This window comes from Falco rusticolus, chromosome 4, assembly GCF_015220075.1.
Source record: "Falco rusticolus isolate bFalRus1 chromosome 4, bFalRus1.pri, whole genome shotgun sequence".
In the NCBI taxonomy this organism is placed as follows: Eukaryota; Metazoa; Chordata; class Aves; order Falconiformes; family Falconidae; genus Falco; species Falco rusticolus.
The window spans coordinates 92,718,198-92,737,474 of NC_051190.1; the positions used below are offsets into that span (position 1 = coordinate 92,718,198).

At 43.0% G+C, this 19,277-nt stretch overlaps 1 protein-coding gene across 3 annotated transcripts in view; it reads right to left on the reverse strand.

The window, feature by feature from the left end:
- PDE1C (phosphodiesterase 1C) overlaps positions 1-19,277 on the reverse strand; it is a 296,676-nt gene that overhangs the window by 161,423 nt on the left and 115,976 nt on the right. For 2 of the 3 annotated variants that reach the window (XM_037386208.1, XM_037386209.1), the window contains one exon: positions 2,520-2,546. The exons of the other annotated variant lie outside the window; for it this stretch is intronic. In XM_037386208.1, the coding sequence (XP_037242105.1) occupies positions 2,520-2,546 (27 nt within the window). The remainder of the gene's footprint in view (positions 1-2,519; positions 2,547-19,277) is intronic. 3 annotated transcript variants of the gene reach the window in all.

Consider the following 19,277-nt stretch of genomic DNA (forward strand, 5'->3'; position numbering starts at 1 on the left):
TTCCAAGTTTATGAGGAAAACCATATCAATATATTATTGTTACAAAAGCATTTGAGTCAGTTCGGTTAACAGAATGATCAATGTGAGACTCGGTGTCTGTCATTTCCAATTACAGTTATAGGATAGCTCAGATTTCACTCCAATTCTTTCTCCTCAAATTTTCTTGCATGTACCTCATCTTCCTTCCCAACAGGTCTGCACTCAGGGGAAACCATTTCTTTACACCGCAAGGTACAGAGGACAGCAGTGTTTCCACAGCTAAGTGCTGCTTACTATCACCTAGGCATTCTTAAGTGGTGACACTCCCCAAAGAGAAACGAAAGGAAGAAGATGCAAAAGCAAGCAAAAGATCCTTTCAGCTCAGCTGCCAGTCACCCTCCAGAGCCTGGTGACATAAGAACCACCAAGATCGTTTTGAAAAAAACATAACAAAGGAAAGACGACAACCCCACCACAAATGAATGTGGGAAACAAAAGTGGAGACCTGAGTCAAGTCATCGGTTTCTCTTCACTGTTGGAATTACCGACTCAATAGAGAGATGCTACTTAAAACCAGCCTTTAAATGAACTGCTGTCCTACCACCTCCCTTTGCTGGATGTTACACTTCTGCATCAGATGGCAGTATATGCAATTTACCATTGTACCCTAATCACACAGCAGGTGGCAAATTCAACTCAGAAGCTTACTAGCCAGCTAATTTGCCCTAGGTGCTGGCAAAGAGCAGTTCCCAGCCACAGCAGCCACCCCGCTGCACTACACAGCCCTCCGGCCAGCAGCCAGCACCCGCTGCGCGAGGTCATCAGGAGTAGCTGTTCAACAACTGCTACGTGTCGGTCCCTGGGGTGGTCTCTTGCCTGCCGCAGAGCTCCCACCAGTTGTTAGACATGACAGGGCCACGTAGCCAGTCTGCCCAGCTGCTGCAGGGGTGCACACCATCAGCCAGGCAGTAGGCACAGTGAGAGAGAGGAAAAAAAAAAAAAGAAAGTTCAAAATCCCAAGAGGCACCAAACTTAACCCTGTAATGGTACATTTAAACAGGCTGATATATTCAATTCTCTGTTACGTTGTTGATACAAGTGTGTATTGGGCTTGTAGGAGCTTTTAACATACTTGATCTCTCTTTCAAAGCTTATGGAAAGTCTCCCATACAGAAGAGATGCTGAGCACAAGCCTCTCCGATGCTGTGGTTATGTACACAGAAAACACAGCCAAACAAGAAACAGCACTCAGGGCAATGCAAGCAGTGCATGGGGGGGACATACACACAGAGTGATCATTCATTCTGGAAACCACCTCAGCTCCCGAACAAATCCTCTTGCAGCAACTCAAGACCTCTGGCCAGAGACATGTTTGTGATTAATTAACAATCACGGCAGGGGCAAGGGAAACGGGAAAAAAAGTAGAGTCGCAAAAGTACTAGTGCACCAGTCCCACATTTAGGAAAACAAACGGGAGCATGTTCACCTTCTCCCTGTTCCCATGTCTCACACTACGCAATGCCCACCTGCAGAGTTCAGCACAGAAATCTCCAAATCAGTATTTTCCACTAAACTGTCATAGCTCAAACCCACATCATCCATGACTCAAGCCACCACACTTCAGTCTCCTGTGGCTGTGACACACAAGCACACACGTAGCCTGTCCTGCCAATGCTGCATTGGAGTGATCATCTTCAGCACAGGGTGACAGCCAACAGGAAGGGTGGCTGTGATGTCTTACCCCATCACATCATCACGTTGGCTTATCTGCCAGCTCTCTCCATCATCACACAATATTAAAGGGCACATTCAGCAGAGCTGCAGGATTTCATCTTTAGGAAGCACTCTGCAGGAGTCTCAAATCCAGTTAAAGTCAACATGAACTAAAGATGCTCAGCACACCATGAGATTAAGTCACCAATTAATACTCCACATGCAGGGGAGGGGGAGTCAGCTCAGCACCAAAAACACTCTGTGCTGCAAAGTGTGTGCTTTGAAGCAACCAAGCACAAGGGCTCCAAAGGAAGAAAAATGAATCTGTCAAAGACCCCAACCGGTCCCCCCTCCTGCAAGGAGGCTGTAAGATAACTAGATCAGGTAGCTGTAATAGGGCCTGTTAATCAACAGGATCCCCCTTTTCCTTCAGTCTCCTGCAAAGGCACAGGTCATTAGCAACACTACAAGCCCACAGTCCATTTTGTTATTACAGCATGAGTAAGTGATAGGAGTTAGAACCAGCAGATCTTGCAGAGGGAACAGAATGACAATTATTAGGGTTTGACCTTCAAGGATAAATGTTTCTGTCCTTACTCAGGGAGAACTACCACTAGCATCAGAGGGGAGCACTACCGCTAGCAGCAGAGGGGACTTGGAGCAGTAGCAGCACAAGATGGACCTTCAAAGGGGGAACCAGTCAGTAGAACAGCATTTCCCTGGGAACAAAACCAATCTGGCAACAGGAAAGTCCTCCTTCAAACCCTCAAACAAAAAGAGACAGATGACTCACAAATACCTTCCAGTCCTCTGCGATTTACTCTTACCTCTGTGATGTTTTCTTGTATTTTCTCCTGCAGGAAAAGAACAAAATACAACTGAGATAAGAAGGCTCCACTAGTGAGGAGGAGAAAAGGAGAGAATCGGAAATCAGCAGCAATAAAGCAAAGTCACTTCTGCCATGAGATTGCCCCAAACCTGATATAGCCACTCCCTTCTGCAAACCTCAGAGGTGGTTGCCACTAACTTCAGTAGAAAAAGGTGTGTGTTTTCCTGTATACACATCTTGCCCTTTCTTGTAAGACAGGGTAGCTGCAGCTAGGAAAGAATGAGTCACTACTCTAAATCACTTCACATCCAAGTGGCAGAAACTTACTTCTACTTAATAGCAGTAAAGTAGTTTTTATGTCTCCATGCAGCAGAGAAGTATGGCCTTATCCGTGGAGAGCCCGCTCAGATGGAGTGGTGGTGATGTGATACATCCAGCCACGTTGGCTGTGGTTACTCAGTGGAAAACCCCAGTGGTTTTACAGCAGCCTTACTCTAAAAAGAAAATCTAGATCTTAGCAAGTTCTTTGCTCCACCAAATCCCAGATAACAGATCAGAGAGCTTCACTTCACTGCGCATATCTTGGGACTTAACTGTGCCCAGGACTAGGAAATGGCAAGAATGGATAAGCACCTCTTCTCCTCTCCAATCCTCACACCAAATCAATTGCAGCAAAGGTTGTAAATCTCTTTTTCATCTTAGCACAGTGGATTTTATCTTCTACAGCAGGCGATGACACAAGCTGCCAGTGCTCAAAGGTAATAATCATGATCCCTTCTGCACTGTTACCTATGTGGCTATACAGCCAGCTGCAGAGGTATTTCGGCACTGTATGTTGTCTGTGAGCTCCTGATCCTTTTCCAATGGCTTTGCACAGTGCCTGGAAAAATAGGGCATTGATTTCACTGGAGCTCAGCTCTGCTTTTGTTTTAAAGTAAACCAAACTATCTCTGAACTTCACAAGTAGTGATGGGAACTAGTCTCAGCGTGGACTGTGATGAGGAGTGCAAGATCAACGACCTGTCATTTAGCCACACACTCAGACACCCCCCACCTTTTTGGTGAGTAGGCAATATTGTTAGAATGGATGTGCTGCTATAAGCATCAAGCTCTGCTTTTTCATCTCTGATACAATTGCACATGGAAAATTGTGGCTAAGGCAGGCCCAGAAAACCCAACCAAGGGGCAATTTTTCTTAAAAATAAGAAGAAACATGGCAAAAAGGAATGTAGTGCTATTTTCTACTTAATAAGAAGCACAAATAATGGCTCCTGGCTGTCAAATGTTTCATCCAATATTACTTTTGGAAATCATACTTATGGCTTGTACCTGCTTCTGTATTCTGACCAGTTTGGAATCATAAAAATCCTAGATATTTACTTTAAAAGAATTTAAGCATATTTCATTTGTGCTTTACTGTGTCAAGAATTACTTATTTAAACTTGAATAGATGCAAAGGAGTAAAGAGTAAACATTCACAGCATTATCGAGATTCTAGCATACTGGCAGTCAGGATGCTGACACATACAAGCAGAAGCCCACTTGGACATATCTGATTCTAAGAGAATTTTTCATTTTTATTTCAGAAGGGTGAAAAGTAGAAATTTCATTTAGAAGAATTTAGATTTCAAAGTTTATATTCTGACAAATACAAAACTGCATTTGGAATTTCCTTCCAAAAAGAAAACGCTGAATACCCCCTACATACCTCATCAGCCATTCCAATACAGATTTATTAAAATATCTTGTTCTCAAGAAATCCAGATTTGTTTAAATTTTTATTTCTGCTATATAACTTTTAAATTTTACAATGAAGTGTCTTATGGGTGCATTCCAGCACTATCAGAACTATTTCTCCCTTTGTTGGTTAGTGACTTTCAGCTCCACATTTGAACAAAGATACCTTTTGTTGACTCCTGATTAGCCAAAACTTCCTTGTATATTTTGAAGAGGTGACTCAGCTTTGGGGTGCTTTTTTCATTTGACTAATAATATCACTTTTCCCATCAGTTACCCCTTTCATGCTTCTTTTACTCAAGAATATTTTTACTGCATTAGAAAACTGTATACTACCACAGATGACAGTACTAGAAAAAAAGCATTTGCCTAGTCACAGCAGTTTTAAAAAACTTATACACATTTTTTATTGTTGTTGTTTACTGTTTCCACACCTGCAGTCCAGTTACAGTCAAGGTTTACAGCTACCAAGTTTGTGACTGTATTTATAGACACTGAACTTGCATGTTACAGTTGAAGAGAATGTAACTAAAGGAACCTGCATTTATAGATTCAGTACCCCTATTGCACGTGCTTACTTTATAAGAAACACCCCTAGCAGATTCTGATATCCAGCAAAAAAATTTCTGTACGCTTGAACTGCCAGCATTCAAAATCAAAGTCTAGTGATATTCACCAATACAATAAAAAGATGGTGTTGATAATATAAAGCTGTTTCCAAGTATAGCGTTCAGTTTGCTTTTAGAAACAATGTCAACATCTACCTGCTTTATGCTTGCTTACAAACCACGACTTACACCTGCCTGCTATTAAATGAGAGCATTGCAAACAAGGAAATTAAATAGTGCCTCTTCTAATCCCACAGCCAGCATCAGCTGTTGGCTGCAATCAGCAACCATGTGTGAATTAACAAGAGGAAACTGGAGGTTGGTGATGTGGGTTGGTTTGGTTGGGGTTTTTTTGTGGGGGGTTTTGTTCAGTTATGTATTTTTAAAAAGATGTAGGATAAGCTATCCTGGTTTATCTCCCCAGAAGTCTATGCAAAGAGAAACTAGCTGCATAGGCTCTGGGATAAACCTGGAGATGGAAACACCTTCCATTCAAGTTATTCCTCTTTTCCACGAGGGAAAAAATGAGAGACACCTAAGGGAGGTGGTGTTGCAGCTCCCTCTACACCTGTGGGCCATCCTGTGCTCATGCCTGCAAGCACCTTACTGGAATTACCAAATGTCTGTAAGTTCAGTTTCTTTTCCTGCTGCGCACGTGCCCAGCTAGCACTGCCACATCCATTCAAATCCTGTTACCTGCTGTGGAATGTATTACTCATAGGTCTACATTTAGCTTACATTTTGTAAAAAAATTAGAACAAGATAGACTTTTTTTTTCGTGCTGAAGAGAATTAGCAGGTGACTCACACCAGGTAGGCCCTATATTAACAGCGTAAACTAGAAATAACTTCACTGAACTTAATGCAATTACACCTGCACGAGTGTAGCGTGAAGTGAGTCACTCCTAGTACAAGGCGGCTGCTGGAGCCTAATGAAAATAAATCCAGTAAGAGTTTTAAAAATAGGCATTTTGTTTAGTTTTGATTGTTACAAAGTGGTGGGTAGGATGAAATTTTTGACTCAAATGAGATGAAGTCAACAAGAGAGTTCAGCCCACTATTTCAGTATCTGCTCTCCCGGGATGATGGAATCCTTCATGTGGCCAGAGGAGCACCACAATATACTGACCCAACATAAAATTAGGACAGACTTTTGAAGGTATTTAAGTGCCAGTAAGACATAGCTAGCTACAGTTATATGGGCACTCAACTCCCTTTGAAATAAATAGATGTGCAAAATTTCTCTCTGTGCTTCGATGCCTGTCAACTTCTTCAAGGCCAAGTATCTGTTCCCAAGGTTTCGTTTCTACCTCTGACATTTAAATCCAGCGCACCCTCAGGCAAATCGCTTTCTTCCTATATTTCCCCTTCAGACCTTTTCCCATTAGTTTGTTAGCTCTTCAGGGCTGTGGCTTTAGCTATACGGGGGTTTACACATCAATTTATGAACTGGGGCACAACTGCGGCCCAAATAACACTAGTTTTGAGTCATTGAAAAAGGTCCCACTCTTCCTGTGCATCTAGAAACCTAGAGATGAAGAAATTTTAACAGAAACAAAAAAAACCCCTGAATTTGGTAATGACATTCTCAGGCCTTACTCTTCTGAGAGGTGAGTTAATGCAACTGCGTAGGTATGGAGAGGAGTGAGGGTGGAGGGGTTGGGGGAATTAAGTAACTCTGCCAACTACTCTGTTTTTGCCCCATAATCATACAACTCAGAATTTCAACTACCTAGATGAATTGCTCTTTCACTCCTACACAGCCTCTGAAGAATTGCCTAAACTACTTAAATTCTTGTACTCAAAACTGTGGCTTGGTTAACATGGTGTTATTCCACAGGGTCTGGTATTAATGGCATCTTTTCAGTAGACGGGGTAAAACTGTGGGTGCGGCAGAATAGGAAGATCTTTGCATAACTTCATCCCTAGAAACTTACACTAAAATCTGAAGGTTTATGAGCATCACACTCTGCTCACCCACTGCTGCTAGAGGTAGTTATACCTGCCCTTGGTAAAGTCTCTGCAGGCTTGTAACTTCAGTGCAGTGATCAGCCTTAGGCCACCAGCTGATGGACATGCTGTTAACAACCTGAAATATACGCAGGTGAGTGCAGATGACACTTTTCAGTGAGTTAATGCTTCCCAGCTCAGGAATGCCAAGTGCCACAAGCATGGCCTTAGCCTGCTGAGACCGGTGACTCAATTTTTGGGCTAAAGCTCAGAACTGGCCCTCGCTGTGGCTTAATCTAACACTTTTTTTTTTTTTTTTTTTTTTTTGCATGGCCACTGCAATAGGTTCAGAGGGCACACACAGTTGGTCACAGCAGTTTAGCAAGCCAGAGAGATCTTCTGAAGTCCTTAAAACCCAGCGGCCTCTGCTCTCCCCTTCGTACCACCAGCTGACAATGCACAAGTCTGGACCCAGCACAGTGTGGGCTTTCAATCTGGATCTGCTCTTCCTGGTGAAAGAGAGGGCAACAACTTTTTAGGGCACTGAGAAACTAGCTGAAGCGGATCTGCTGCGGTGGTTTAAAGATACTACCCGCAGCCAGCCGCCCTGTGTGCAGCGCCCTGCCGTGGGTCAGCACCCTCACAGCCCAGCTGGCAGGCACAAGCGCATCTCTGGGCATCAGCTGCTTCAGTACAAAGTTCAGCCTTTTGGCTTAAACTGCCAGCAATGGTGGCTTTCAGCAAGGACGCCAGGTTTTGTCCTGCCGCAGCTGAGGCATTGCTCCTTAATGCCCACTCTATGGTGGAGCCAGAGAGTAAAGAGAACCCACCAGGACATTAACTCCTCCAGCTGATGCAGCGAGCCTCATCAGAGCTGGCCTGCCATACCCTGATTTTTGCTGCTGACATTGGCAAACATGATCAGAGCCATGTGCATGAAAGGGAAACTCCTGCCTGAAGAGGAACATTTTACAAAAGCTACTTCTTCAGAGGAACCACAATTGTTAAAGAAAACAGTTGCCACAAGCAAATATTTTAAATTAGTTATTCATAGGCTTGAGGAGAAAGAGGGACTTTTCCTCTTCTATATTTAGAAGCTTTATAATTAGCATGTTTAAGATGTGAGTAGGAGCTTAATCATCCATTAACAAAAGCACCCAACAATGTCTGTCCTTCTACTGGTGTCCCACCATATCCACAGCTCACGCAAGCCAGGGCTATTTGTCTCTGCTTCCCTGCAGGGCTCCTCTCACTAGCTCATTTGGAAGTGCAGAGAGAAAGAACCACCTTACTGTCATGAAACATCTCCCTCGTAAGTAACATGGACAGTCTCACAGGTCTTCCCTTTCCTTTTCCCTTCCTTTCCTGCCAGAGCTGGGCTTCTGACATTAGAATAGGTGTTAAGATAACAATACCAAGAGCAAGCCACCAGTGAGATAAGCAATGACACTGGCAAAAGAGAAACACGTTTGTCTATAGGTCAAATCGGGAAGATTCTTCCTGCTCTTTTGTTACCCATCAGTGAATCTGTGGTTTTAATGAATGACATCCTTCCCCTTCCTCTTTCTACAAGAGCTGACCACAACTCATGTTTACTGCTTTTGTTCCCAAATCCTTCCAGCTCATCTGTCCAGAGTCCCCCAGATTTCCCCTCAATGGCCACATCTAGGCAGGAGGATTAAGGGCATTTCCCAGCTCCCAAGCCCAGATGCCCTCTCTGGCTGTACCACAGTGGTGTAGCGGTTCATACTGGGGGTAGCTACCATCCCCCTGTGCGTCACTCCCAGGGAAAGCTGGCTGGGGGCTCAGATCAAGCTATATTTTCTGACTGATGGGATCACTTAAACAAATTGAACATCTCTCCCAGCAGCTCGATATTCTGAATCATGCAGTGCATTACCAATTAATCGTCATCATCACAAGATTAGTGATGCATTTACATTACGTTACCAAAGCCTATATTAATAACCATGTATAAATCAATTCAAAAAACCCCAACCTCACAGCACAGGCTACAGACCAGCATCTGTCAAAGCTCAGGATCCCATGGGAGCCCTGACCAGAACTCAGAAATATATTGAAATCACCAGACTTCAAAGGCTATGATGCCATCAACTCCTGCTAGGTTTTTAATTCCTTAATGAAAACAGGAAGACCAGCTTTCTTCTTTTACTCCAATTAAAAAAAAAAAAAAAAAAAGAAGATAATTTCTTTTTTCTTCCACTTGGGCTGTTTAGCAGAATACTGTGTTAAGTTAAAAACAATATGATCACAGAAACTAGTGACAGCAGAGGAGAAGAAACAGTAAAAAGCAGGTGAGGAGAGAAAGATTTCAGCTGGTACTTAAGATTTGATGAGGGTTTATGTGGGATTTTTAAAAAACAAAAGCAGACATCTTAAACTGCACCCTGAACTACATGGGGCCACAGTGAAATCACAAAGACGATGAGGTAGTCACTTGTCTCACTTGAAGCAGATCAGAAGAGTCTGCATGCTCTGAAGCACAGGCACGCAAAGACAAGAAGTGTTCACAACTTGAAACAGGTACGATGATTTCAGTAGAAATGGAGGCAAGACAGCTGAGGAGCACAACAGATCTACAGCCAAAAAAGGAAGGGAAAACATATCTTGACGACAAGAAGTACTGCTACAAAGTGGAAATGAAGCTTGTGCTCTATTCACAATCAGTAAATAATGTAAGTAAGTAATTCAAGGTCAGAAAATATCTTCATTGATTTTGCCCAAGGAAAATGCTGTTTTGATAAATTTTAGCTGCTCTGGCTGACTCCATTGGATGTCACCAGTCTAGTTACCAAGTTTCTGAAAAGCAGGCAAAAAATAAACTTACAGCTTCATCTCCAAAGTGGATTGCAATAATTAGGAGATATGAACAATCAATCAATGTCTTTTGTGCTGCCTCTGCTTTGCTGTGACCTTTTGCCATAACAGGGCTCTTACCTGTGACCTAATAACCAGTTTCCCACTTGGACATTTGGGGTCTAGTGTGTTTACCGAGTGCACGTGAAGCAGAGCTGGAGAGGCAACATGTTTAATTTCTCATTACAGAAAAGCCTCTGTGATGGCACAGGAGGTGAGGAATTTCTTCTGCAGTACAAGCTCAAGGTAGCTGCAATCCCTTCTCTATCCTCTTAGTAGACAGTGATTGGACAGAGCCTGAAGGTGTTACGGATGGGCATGGATATGATCTGAGAAGACTGATGTTAACAATACTATTATACTATAGGTTCCCGTAAGAGCTGATGACCTTAAATTGCACTCAAGTGCAAGTTTCTTCGTTGTCCACAGAACCACAGTGCTGAGCACCAATTCCCAAGCAAAGCAGGGACTGAAGTATGGGGACAGGGATGGAGAGAGGGGGAAAGAGAGGTGGTAAGGAGGGAATCACTCTCGAGATTTGCTCCTGCAGATAACGACGATACAAATTATACAAATTACTTGACCCACTTGGCACTACAAACTCAACCATGGCTTGATCTTAACTCCCAAGGCTAGCGTAAAAGCAGTCACCTATTGACCTTGGGCAGGACCCTATACAGCTATAATACTTTTATTCAAGCAGGAGCATGAGAGGTGTATTAGTTAAAGGTATTTTCTTTTCCACTGACATAAAGATGATCTGTGACCAATTGTCACGATTTTGTTTAACTTCATTTCAACAAAAGGCAGTCATGGCTTGCTCAAAATTTGATAGAAGAGGCAAGGTAACTGTTGCCTATCTTTCCATAGCACAGTACATATACCAAATGAGGAGAAAAAGCAGCATAGGAAAAGTTTACTTAATTGATCTGCACTGAATACTGTATGCAGGAAAGTTTTGGGCAAAACAGTCTGAGGTCCAAGGACCTGCAGGGAGCACTGTGAAACCTGCAGGGATTACTGAGCCCCCCAGCTTTGTCACCAAATGAAGTTTTCAGTAAGACCAAATCAGAAGGGCAAACTCAAATTCAGTACCAGAACTGCCCTGTACTGGGATTTTAGTATGTTGGCATCTTAACTACAAAAGAATTCAGCAAATTTTGTCCTAAAAACTTCAAAAAATATTATTTCATTCATGTAGATTTTGTACAAGCCAGAACAATTACTGAAATCTTGAGGTTCTTCCTCTGTATTTACTGTTTTCCATTACTCCTCACGTAAAATAAAAAACCCAGCCAAAACTATAAACAAACCCAAAAAACCTCTGCCACTTTAGCTGAAGAAAAATTCAAAGTAAAAAGGGTCTGTTTCTGAAAATCTAACCCTTTGAAAAGAATATGATCTACTGTTCGTTCTGCTTTTTCTTATTACACAAGCAAATTCTCTTGTGCCTCACACATCACGTTCTCAAAAAAAGCGTGTGCTCATAAAAATCTAGCTACAGGGAAGTACCTTTAAGGAAAATAAAGTACTGAGGTCTGGAAAGAATACAGAGCAGTTCTCAGTCCCATGCTTTTATAATAAAATAATTTAAAAAAAAAAAAGGGATCGTCAAATCACCATAGTGTATCAGTGTATGACCTTTGCATATTTAAGATTTGAAAAATAGATACATACTTCATCTGAGTGAGTGTTGCTTTCTAGCTGGCTGCTCCAGATGACTCGTGGAACATTTGGCTCTGAAATTAGTAAAGGTGATGACCTGCAAAGTACAGGATGGGTGGTACTTCAGCATGCCTGTTCTGTGGCCTCTCCCGCTGGAAGAGATTATGGCACTCAGAGCACAATGGGATCCGGGAGGCTGAGAGGAAAGTATACCTCCCCACCGCTCTGAGCGTAGATGTGCTCCACATTGTGTTTGCATGGCCACACTGACCTCCACAAGTGGGATGCTGCTTCCTTGCTAATACTATGTCTCAAAAAAAGGAGTGTATGTACTATCTTTCCTGTGCGTTCTTTAGTTGGATCCTGTTTGTTTCCCTAGGAAAAGAGCTTGTGAAAACGAGTGTTTTCACATATCAAGGAGTGTACAAAGCAACAGTTCCTCTTGGAATAAGGCAAAGAAAAATTTTGCAGAGCACATATAAGGGCAACGTTGACGTATGGTATATGCTGGAAGTACATAATACTGTTCAGTGGGAATTCCACTTCCTCAGTGGCAAAAAGTTGTTAGACCCTGGAAGAAACAAGCATGTACAGATTAAAAACTTATTTTAATCACTGCTACTATGCAAAATGAACATATTCAGATTCTGCAGGAGCCAAACAGGCAGCTGTCCAGTTTGTTTCATGCAGGGTGGCTCTGTGATTAGTTACAGCATGCATGACAATGGGGAGGGGGAAAATCATTCTTCATACCCTGGATTAAATATCAAGACAGGAAACATGGACTGGAATTACATCAGACCAGACCAGCCGCGTGCATGAAGTCACTAAACAAATCTTCTTCTTGTCCTAAGCTCTAGCAAATCTATCAGAATGTTGCTTGTTATTGTTTCCCCCTCCAACCTTCCTCCCCCTAAACACAACCCACCCCCTCTGTCTGCTAGTAGACAGCTGGTGTGACGCAGAATTTTAAATCTCATGTTTTTGTGCCAGTCCCTCTCCTGACTCTGGGTTACAGGCTGAAACACTCGGATTACTGTTGAACAAGCTTAAACGTGGGGAGAAAAAATTGCTGCACAAAGATGCAGTGTTCCTTTTCCAAAAGAAGGTTCCCTTCCCCATCTCCACCTCCCAACCACCCTCTCCTTCAGCATGCTGGTATTTTTTTTTTTTTAATTATTCAAGCCTTTTAGCAACATTATTTCGTGTAGCAACTCAGGACTGCTATTGTCCTGACAGTGCCTCCTCATTAACAGACCAATTATTAAATATAAGTCTTAGTAAAAGGCAACATTTCAACTTCTTGTGAAGAGCCAATGCTCTTTTCATGGTCTTCCCAGGACTCTTGTGTTTCTCCAGGAGCAGGGACATTACAGAGGGAAGTCAACTGAACGACAGGCCTCTGGGATAACCAGTGCAAGCCTGTTTGCAGAGGAAAATTGGTTTCATGGAGGCTCTTATCATCAAAAAAGCTGCTTGCAGAGGGGCTCAGCACCTTCAGCAGGCTGGATGCTACTCTGTCAACAGTGTTTCTGTATCACGACAACATGACTTTCTGGAAAGAGTAAAGAAAGTTGCCCATCTTTCCTTCCTCCACCCTCCCAGGCATGAATGACATGGATGCGAAGGCACACAGCTGGCTCTGCTGGATTAGGCATGAGGGCAGAGTGAAGGAACAGAGGAAGAAGGAGAGAGAGAGAGGTGGCAATGTCGCTGGCTGCAGCTCGAAACACTGTCCTGTGGTGTCAAAGCGGGAATTCCTCGCCACAGAGGGGGGGATCTTAAGGAGAGGGAACTGGGACAGACAAGTGGGTGGATGGGAACAGGCATTGAGCATGCACACAGAGAACGGAGGAGGCTGTGCGAGATTTCTATTCCTAAAGGCCCTACTCCATGCTGTCACCAGCTGTCTCACAAGCATCTAGATGCTACAGCAACCATGGGGGAGGGTGGTGGTGTCTTCAGAAGCCTCAGATATAAAGATGTATTTAAATAAGCAAGTCCTGTCCTTTCCACATACCAGGTGCCACGGATGCGACAGAAACTCTAGTTCTTAAAAGTCTGGCTGCTGTACGGGGGGAGCCAAGTTCCCCGCCTCTGGCCCAGAAGAGGAGCAAATCTGCCTCCATAAGGTAAATAGCTAATTCAAAATGCAATTTGATGTTTCATAGATTGTGAGGCTAGGTGGGACCATTATGATAACTTACTCCAAGTTATCCAGCAGATTTGCATAACTCAGGAATTTCATTCTTCTCCATTTGCAAGAAGATATCCTCACTGCAGTCAAGCTAATTAGAAACAGGTCTTCCAGAGATCGCTGAGCATTTATACAAAAGCCTTTCTCTGCAAAGCACTTTAACGATGCTCTCTGTACAACATGAATGACTTCATCTACACACCCCATCATCTACACACCCACTGCATCCAACTCTGTAGACTCTCCGCAGCTGGAACACCAACACAGTGAGGGAAAAGAAAGATGATTGGCCATAAAACACTAATGGGAACACTGGGAGGGAGAATTTTGACTGGTGTTACAACAAGAATGTGGCCAAGATACCAAAGAAAGTTACCCCATCCTCTAAAGAAACAAAGCAATGGCCTCCTGAAGAAGACACCCTCATTCACCTAAACAAAGAGGGAAAACTCAGAAGGTGACACAGAGGGAATGTTTTGTGCAGCATTCACAACCAGAGGTGTTCTTGCAGCATCCAGGCTTTCCTTCAGGGTCACCCATTAGAATCTAAGTGAGGCAAAAAATACTGCACTACTAGATTGGGCAGCGTTTTCAAATGCCCTTCAAGGCAGCCCTTGTCCTTGTGATTTTCAGCAAAACTCAAACTCCTAAATGACTTGGATGTATATTGTGCTATGACCTAATTTAATCTGGAAGTAAATAAATCCAACAAATGCTTACATGTAGGGACCTGAAGAACTCACAGGACTATCTCTTTCCCTACCACTACCTTTTTTCTCCTTCCCTCTCTTCTTTTTTCCCCCAAAAGCTCTCTCTGGTTCTCTTCTCCACCCTTTCCATGAGTCAGTATGCTCTTTTGTAGATGATCTCCCAATTCTCCCCTCCCAGCCTCAACCCCCACAGCTTCTTCTCCTTTCACTTTTTAAGCAAGTCTGAAAAAAGAGAGTTCTCCCATCTGACTGTAGCTGTCCCTGCTGCATCAATTTGTGTATAGGAGCATATTTAAACTGTGTATTCAGACTCTGCTTAGCAGACACCAGTAACTGCTTACTGCTAGTGAATCCCAGAAAACCAGCTGCTCCACAGGAGGCATGGGAGGAAGTGTGATCTGAGCATCATTTACAGCAACCATCTGAGCTGCTCAGCCTTGCAAGGGGTTTATGCTCTACTTCTGCTCCTTTGCCCTTGGACGCTTGCTGTAGCTTGTACCATGTGCTCTGCAGGGACTCCCTGCATGCCACAGCTGTAGCTCAAGGGCTCTGTACAATCTTAGCTGTTAAAAATTGCACATATCTTATGTTTAATTTGTGCTACTCTTGGTGTTGAAATGAGATTTGCACCAAGCCAGGATTCGTGCTACAGATGGATATTGTGCAACTTTCTGTCTTGGCTAGGAGCTTTGTGCATGAATAGTATCTGTCCCTAGGAGTGTAAGAAATCACTCCTAAAGTGACGAAACAGACCTACTAATAGCCATTCAAAGTGTCACATTAATAACAAAATGACTCCACAGCTTGACAGATACAGAAGAAAAGCATGGAACTTGTTATACATGTCTATATGCATCTTGATCACTAAATTGTCTCCTACATCTCTCTCTACAAGAAAAATTATGACAATCCTCTCCCGCCAAGCTCACATGGACTTCACCCAATGTCACCAACTGCTAGGTGCGGAGATCCTCCCAAAGAAGGCAAGGCAGACTGCTGTGACACGAATCGGACTCCTTGCAGAGGCACAGCCTTCTAAACCTCTTCTTGACAGCCATGTAGAGCTACAGCTCTCTGAGAGCTCTGCACTTCCTCTTCTTGGCCAGGAAAATTTAAAAATCCCCAACACAGACCTTACCTATTTTTTAGGGGAATCTTAATTCCGCTGAAGTCAACCAGCTGAGTTTATTACAACCAGTTTCACCAGAGTTTGAGTGGCACTCTATTGCAAAATTTTAATTCTGATCTCTCTGTATTTATAATCATACCTTCAAAATTAATCTGTTTTTCAAATATCCAAGACCACTGCAGACAAATTTTTCCAGAGGCCTGGAGCAGTACTAAGTCTGCTGGAGGAAGGACTATTGCTCAGCTACAATACAAATTTAAGCACAAAGTTGGGCTTAACACTGTCAAGAGAAAATTTTGCACCACCAAGGGGCTAAACAACTTTTCTCAAGCCATCAATTACTCTGAAAACCTAGCTTTTCAAAGAAAACAAAAAAACCCACAAATGCTCCAAGGACCGAGAACTAGATTCTAATCTTACCCCTGCAAACACATTGGTATCAATAAGGTCGTTCTTTCCAGTATTTACAGCACGGCTCAGGAGATCAAAAACAGCCTTAAGAATCCAAACAAGCCCTTCTAGAAAACCTCCGCCTTATCCAAATCCCCAGTGTTTTGAGAGCAGTTTGCATCTGTAGAGGTATGTTTCGCAGCTGCTATAGCGTTTTAATGGGTCATCCCTGATACGCGAACCTCAAACTTCCCCCACCTAACAGTCAGGATCGGAGTCAGACTGTTCTTAGTATTTTGAAGGGTCTGAAGTGATTTTTTTTGATGGAACAAGACAAGAGAGAATGAAACAGGAAATCTCACATGAATTGCAGGGGAAAAAAGAAACATACTAAATAAAAATCCTTTCAAGGGCTGAGTTGGGTTTAATATAGTGTTTGAATCCACCAAAAGCTGGCAGATTAGGAGATGAGCTGGCCTCACAGCCTTTAAAACACACACACACACGCAGAGGATTTTTCAGTACTGCCTTCCATCGGGTTTTATTTATTTCTGTATGGACCCCTATCCCACCAAGGCAGTTTTAAAAAAGACTTTCAGAAAGAGACTCACAATTTCCCTTTGACCCGAAGCTTAAATTCATCTTCCCCAAAATAACTTTTTTCATATCTTTGTTTCCTATGCAGGATTGCAAGCTTTATAGCAGCGATATTTGAAAAGCGCTGAATTTCATATTACAAAGGGAGCCCCTTTCTTCTATGACACACTGTGGTCTTCTTTTTATGACTGCTGAAATAAATAATTGCTTTTGGGGCTGCAGGTATGATTCATTTGTACTACCCCCATAAGAATCAAAGCTTTTTTATGATTATGGCAAAAACTAGAGAACGTATATTATTTATTAGTCAACATTTTAGTTTTAAACGTGAAGTCTTCTTCTCTTTTGTTACCTACAGGACTCCTCTATTGATTTAAGATTCAAATAAAAGTCACTGGGTGGAACAAAGTAACAGAAGGACTGAGGGAAAATGTACCAGTTTACTGAATTACTACACCTCCAAAACCAGGACTTCTTAATTAACTTTTTTCTGATGTTGCTGTTCTGCTATTTATTAAACTAAATTCTCTCCTCTGTCCATCTGTCAGGCATGAGATGAGCAACTGGCAGGACTTCTGTTCCCCTTGCTCCTTCAAGGGCTCTACTGCAGGTAGTATGAAACAAGCTGCTGCAGGTTAATCTAATGGCAAAACTCAGCCCTTCTTCACACCATGGGGAGAACAATATCATGCATCAACCAGACCCTGACAAACCTTAACACTAGTTGAGTCATTCATATCCACAGAGCAGCTCACCCAAACTTAAGAGTTTCTAGGTCATGCTGGAGTGCTGCTGCCTCCAGCATATACCCAGCACCCACTTACTAACCAGTCAGACCTGCTTAATCCTTCTAGAAATCACAGCAGCCACAGGAAAAGTGAAATTTAGACCTAAAAGGCCTACAGAGAGGTTTCCTGACATGGTTCTCTGACAAATCAATGCTGTCTATGCTCATTAGGAAAGTCAAATGAGAAACAGGGTGGCAGCAGCTGTATTTAAACGTGGTTGAAGGTTCTGCTCACAGGGAAAACAGGGCTTCAGCTGAAACCTAGACCTTCAGGAGGTTTGGGAGAACTGAAACCAAGACCAAAAACAGCCTAAGCGCCTCTTATCTCTGGAAACAAATTAGCATATTCATATTTTCCACTTGAAAACTGACTAATTTACACATTTCCTAACAAAGTGGTGCTTTCTGAGGGGCTTTTTTAACCTTTACTGTCTGCTGCCAGCTAAAATATTTGGGGACAAAGCCCACTGTGCAGAGCATGCCTCTGGAACTGAAGGGAGCTCTCCTGTTTTCCTGTTTACAATGGCCACATAAATGAAAATGAAGCGGATCAGGACACTGTCACTGGCAGAACCAGCTGTTCTGTATGTGACATTTTTCAAGCAAGGAAACCTAAAAATATCATAGAGCACACACAGATAAGACAGGGAAACAGATAACTGAGCAGTGGCACTCGAACACTTGTCAGATCATCTTCAGTCACCACGGCTCCATGTTTTCCCATTGAAATCAGTTGCTGTTTCACCATTTACTTCACGAGCAAATCCAGATCCTACACAAAAGTTTGCATTGCGACCTCTTCACTGCTGATAAGATGTAAACTGCTTTGCAGAGGAAGCTGAGGATATGCCCTAAGTGCTTGAAATACTGTTCCAGCTCTTCAGCAAACCCACAAAGTTTTCAGCGACACTGATTTACATGTGGGTTTGCCTTCTTTCCTAATTCTACATTGACAGGCTTAAGCAGGAGAGTCCGAAAAATGAGTTCCAAGTCAAGCACCCCATTTGAGTTGCTGTTCAGAGATTGCTGCTGTTTGTAATGTCATCTTCAGCAGCATGAGGAAATACTACACTGAGAATGAAGGGATTTATTGTGTATTTAGCAATTTAACATTATAAACCCGGCTTCTGGGGAGAAGGTTAAAGTCCATTTTCTCTCCTCTCCTTCTGTAATGCTTAAAGCATTGCAGGGGCATCAGCAGATGCCAGTGATGCTGGTACTACTGTAAAAGCTAGAAACCAAGGTTTTCTTTTTCTGCATAAAATCAACAAAAATCAAACCCAAAATATCTCGAAGTCAGGTCTTCAGCTGCCATAAACTAGCACATCTGAAACTAGCAAAGTTCTTTGGATATATGCCTCTGTGTTCTTCAGTGTCATCAGACACGACACCTAGTCCTAGCACCGAAAAGAGCTTCAGTGCTTTCTCTATTCTTGAGAAATCAGAGGTAACCAAAACCACTTTGTGAAGCTTTAAGAGTCCTAACTAGCAGATGGGAGTTCACAGTCCCACAGTTAGGCTTCCAAACAACACCCCAACACAGCCACTACTGCTCATCCCTCCCTAGAGAAACCATCAGCTTGAAAAGCAACCATGCAGTTGTATTTTGCAGTCGAGTCTCCAAGCTCTGCTGCTAACAGTGCCCTGTAATGGGTCCCACCTAATCTTAACCAATGCATTTTGCAGAGCAGAAGGTCCCAAGCTTAACAGGGTGTTATTAGCCATCATAGGAGAGTGGAGGGCAGACTTGTATGTAATTCCTGTACATGCAGTGTCCAAGTCCTGAGCTGAGTAAGGCAAGTCTGGATAAAAGACTGCCTTCTGGACAGGATCCATAGGGCAAGGAAGACAGAACTGAACAAGACAGTCAAGACCCCATTTCTGGCAGCAGCAGCTATTAAGAGCCATACACAAACGACCAACACATCCTTAAGAAACAGTTTCTTGCAGGCTGAACTTGTCAGCCTTCATGGGTGAGCACTGCTTGGGAATAAGAAACAACTGTTCAAAGTCAGGTCCCATGTGAGGAAACAAGTGGACATCCCTGCAGCCCAGCAGCAGCCAAGGAACCGAGAAGATCTGCTCCCAAATTAAACACATAGTCAGCAGG